A 3,287-nucleotide genomic window follows, 5' to 3' on the forward strand; every position below is an offset into this window, starting at 1 on the left:
AACACCAGTCATGACGTATCCAAACATTGTGTTAATTGTAGTGTTTAAAAGAGAAAAAAGTCAGAACCTATCTTGTAACCCTTGGATTCGAACACCTTACAGATATCGACCACCACCTGGAAAAGAAGCTATTCATCACGAACGTGCAAGAAGCTATGTACATGTATACGGTACATAAGCAAGGATGGGGAGAGAAGATAAATGACGAAGGGGGAAACAAATTGAAAAACTATAGACTTTTTAATACAAAATATGAAACAGAACGGTATGTTAGTGTCCGCTTTCCCGAGGTCACAGAAGTGCTTTTGCAAAGTTCAGATGTGGATCGGCCCCAAAAAGAGTTGAAACGGGAACATATGAAAATATACCGCACAACGAGAAAGTTTGTTTTAATTGCCAAAATGTAGTCGAGGATGAAATCCATGTTTTATTTTTATGACCAGCTTTTAACAGTAATAGAAAAGATCATATGCTAAAATGTGTTCTTAATAACATTCATTTTAAGGATTTATATATGTTTACTTCCCCCCGATGTAGCATTTAGCGTTGTCAAAACCTGCCATGATATGTTAGTTAAAACACGTAAAATTTTATATGGCTAATTTACATTACCATTTTATACAGCTGTTTTTTGTAAATATATATTATGAATATTTAATTTTATTAATGATTAAGATGTGTCTCATAAGTCTCGGAGCAACTGGTCGTAGCATATTTTATTTATATTGTATATGCACTTGAAGTTATATATGTTTTTATATGTACTACGAGTGAGACTTAAATAAACCTGTCTGTCTGACTGTTTAACTGTCCGCACTATGAGAACCTACAAGTTCAGGAGACAATGTACGGCAGTCATTTCCCTCACATTGTGCACTGTGGAGCCAAGAAAGCTGAATTCCACAACCACGTTAAGTTACTTCCCAAGCCTTTGACATTCATGGAAATTGACCATAGTAATGGCTGGCATTTTCAACACTGTTTGATAAAAGTGATGAAGACGCAGTTTCGAGTTGACGGCTACTTACTCATACGGGACGATGTTCTGCTTAACGCGTGGAACATTCATAAGATGCCGCTAAACAAACTCTGGGTTTATCACACAGCTGTTGTACAATATTACCTTCTCATATAATCATGGCAATTTACCACTTTTAGGAAGCATGTGCTTCAAAATGATTATGCGTAGGAAATTATTTTATGTATATAAGTTTACATACATTTGATATTTCATATTCATATATATCGTATCATACACGTTTTATATATTTATATTTTTAAATTATAGCAATATGGTATATACATCATTTTACCCTATTTAATAAAGTATTTAGTATTTTGTAAAACAGTCTCTCATAATCCTTTTGGGTGGCATTTGTAGTTTTACGTTTTAATATTCAAAATGCTATATTTTAAACCTTTGTTGTACAAATAGTGAGACTTTAATATACTATATTGTATAATTCTATTGTATTGTATTATACTGTCTTAAAAGGCAGTTGGTCATCGGGTTGAGCATCCCAAAGTAGGTATGCTGGCATACAAGGCTGGTCTACAACCCTGAAAGCTGTGGATAGTCACAGATACGACAGTTTCACAAGAACGTTTTTCACCCATTCAAGGAAGAGAGACGGGTTCAATATTGGCTCATGAGATATTCACTATGTACCTGAACAATATAAAGATGTTTTCCATCATTACATGCAACATTTCCCCAGATTTCACTTGTATATTGAGTTGCTATTTCCCACAGTTTGCCGTGGAATAGAAAAGTTTAAGAATGTTTTCATGGTGCCTGGATCCTACTTTGAGTTTGGACCAGTCTCCAAGACGAAGAAGTATTTTAACAAAAATCACATTTTTTTTGGTCACACTGTAAAACTGTCAAAAACAATATCTGTGAGTGAAGGAAATTCTTTTGTGAGGTATTCTACGTGAGATATATGATCTCGTGTGATCATATGCCCCTCCCCATCAGGAAATGTAATGTGGGTTGACTATAAATGTCAGACTATACACGTACTCTTGTTAACGGAAGCAATATAATGGTATTGGTTGACCTCACTTGGATCAAGAATAATCATCATTGTTAATGTTAATACTTTGGTGCTATGTTTATCTTAACTAGGGAGATTCCATAGGGATCGGGATAGATCTGATGGCAGTGTCTGGGAGTTCAGGAAAACACCCCATCGTCACTTGTGTTACTAAACGTACTTCTGTTAAAGGAAGCATCATATTATTAGTTGACCTCACTTGGATCAAGAATAATGTTCATTCCACCACGTCCACACGTCTCTTCCCAACACGTCCATACTTCCCCTCCCCTCCCAACACGTCCACACCTCCCCTCCCAACACGTCCACACTTCCCCTTCCAACACGTCCATACTTCCCCTCCCAACACGTCCACACCTCCCTCCCAACACGTCCACACCTCCCCGCCCAACACGTCCACACCTCCCCTCCCAACACGTCCACACCTTCCCGCCCAACACGTCCACACATCTCTTCTCAACACGTCCACACCTCCCCTCCAAACACGTCCACACCTCCCCTCCCAACAAGTCCATACTTCTCCTCCCACTAATTCCACAACTCTTCTCCCACCACGTCCAAATCTCTTCAGCCACTACGTCCACATATCTCCTCCAGCTTCGCCCACAATCTCCTCCCACCACGCCCACAAGTCCCCTCCCACTACGTCCACGCCTCTCATCCCAACACGTCCACACATCGCCAGTAACAATGTCCACACATCTCCACCAACAATGTCCACACATCTCCTCCCACCACGTCGAAACCTCTTCATCAACTACGTCCAAACATCTCTTCCAGCCACGTCCACGCCCACAAGTCTCCTCCCACAACGTCCACACCTCTCCTCCCACTACGTCCACAGCTCTCCTCCCACTACGTCCACAGCTCTCCTCCTAACACGTCCACACCTCTCCTCCCAACACGTCCACACTTCTCCTCTAACCACGTCCAAACCTCTACTCCCACCACGCCCACACCTCTCCTCCTACCACGTTTTCATCTCTCCACATAAGACGTCCACACCCACAATGTTTGGATAAGTCATGACTGGTGTTAGTTTAGACGTTGTAAAAGGGTGATTGCTGCAATATGAAGCTATATGAGCGGCATGCGGAACAATGGCTGGTGATTGTGTATCAGTTCAACTATTAACGTTAAATAGAACGTTAAGACAACGTAAATACGTTAGCATCAAATAACTTAACCTTGTGGCGACGTAATAATGAAAAATGACGTATCACAACGTCA

General features: G+C 40.4%; 1 protein-coding gene across 1 annotated transcript; it reads left to right on the forward strand.

Annotated features, from left to right (window-relative positions):
- Window positions 1-2,158: 2,158 nt before the first annotated feature.
- Window positions 2,159-3,079, forward strand: LOC124279779 (mucin-6-like). Its single transcript, XM_046715659.1, has one exon. The coding sequence runs from the start codon at window positions 2,159-2,161 to the stop codon at window positions 3,077-3,079; it is 921 nt and encodes a 306-aa protein (XP_046571615.1).
- Window positions 3,080-3,287: the final 208 nt, after the last annotated feature.

The sequence above is a fragment of the Haliotis rubra genome, unplaced genomic scaffold (assembly GCF_003918875.1).
Source record: "Haliotis rubra isolate DU_JTF1 unplaced genomic scaffold, ASM391887v1 Scf256, whole genome shotgun sequence".
Lineage (NCBI taxonomy): Eukaryota > Metazoa > Mollusca > Gastropoda > Lepetellida > Haliotidae > Haliotis > Haliotis rubra.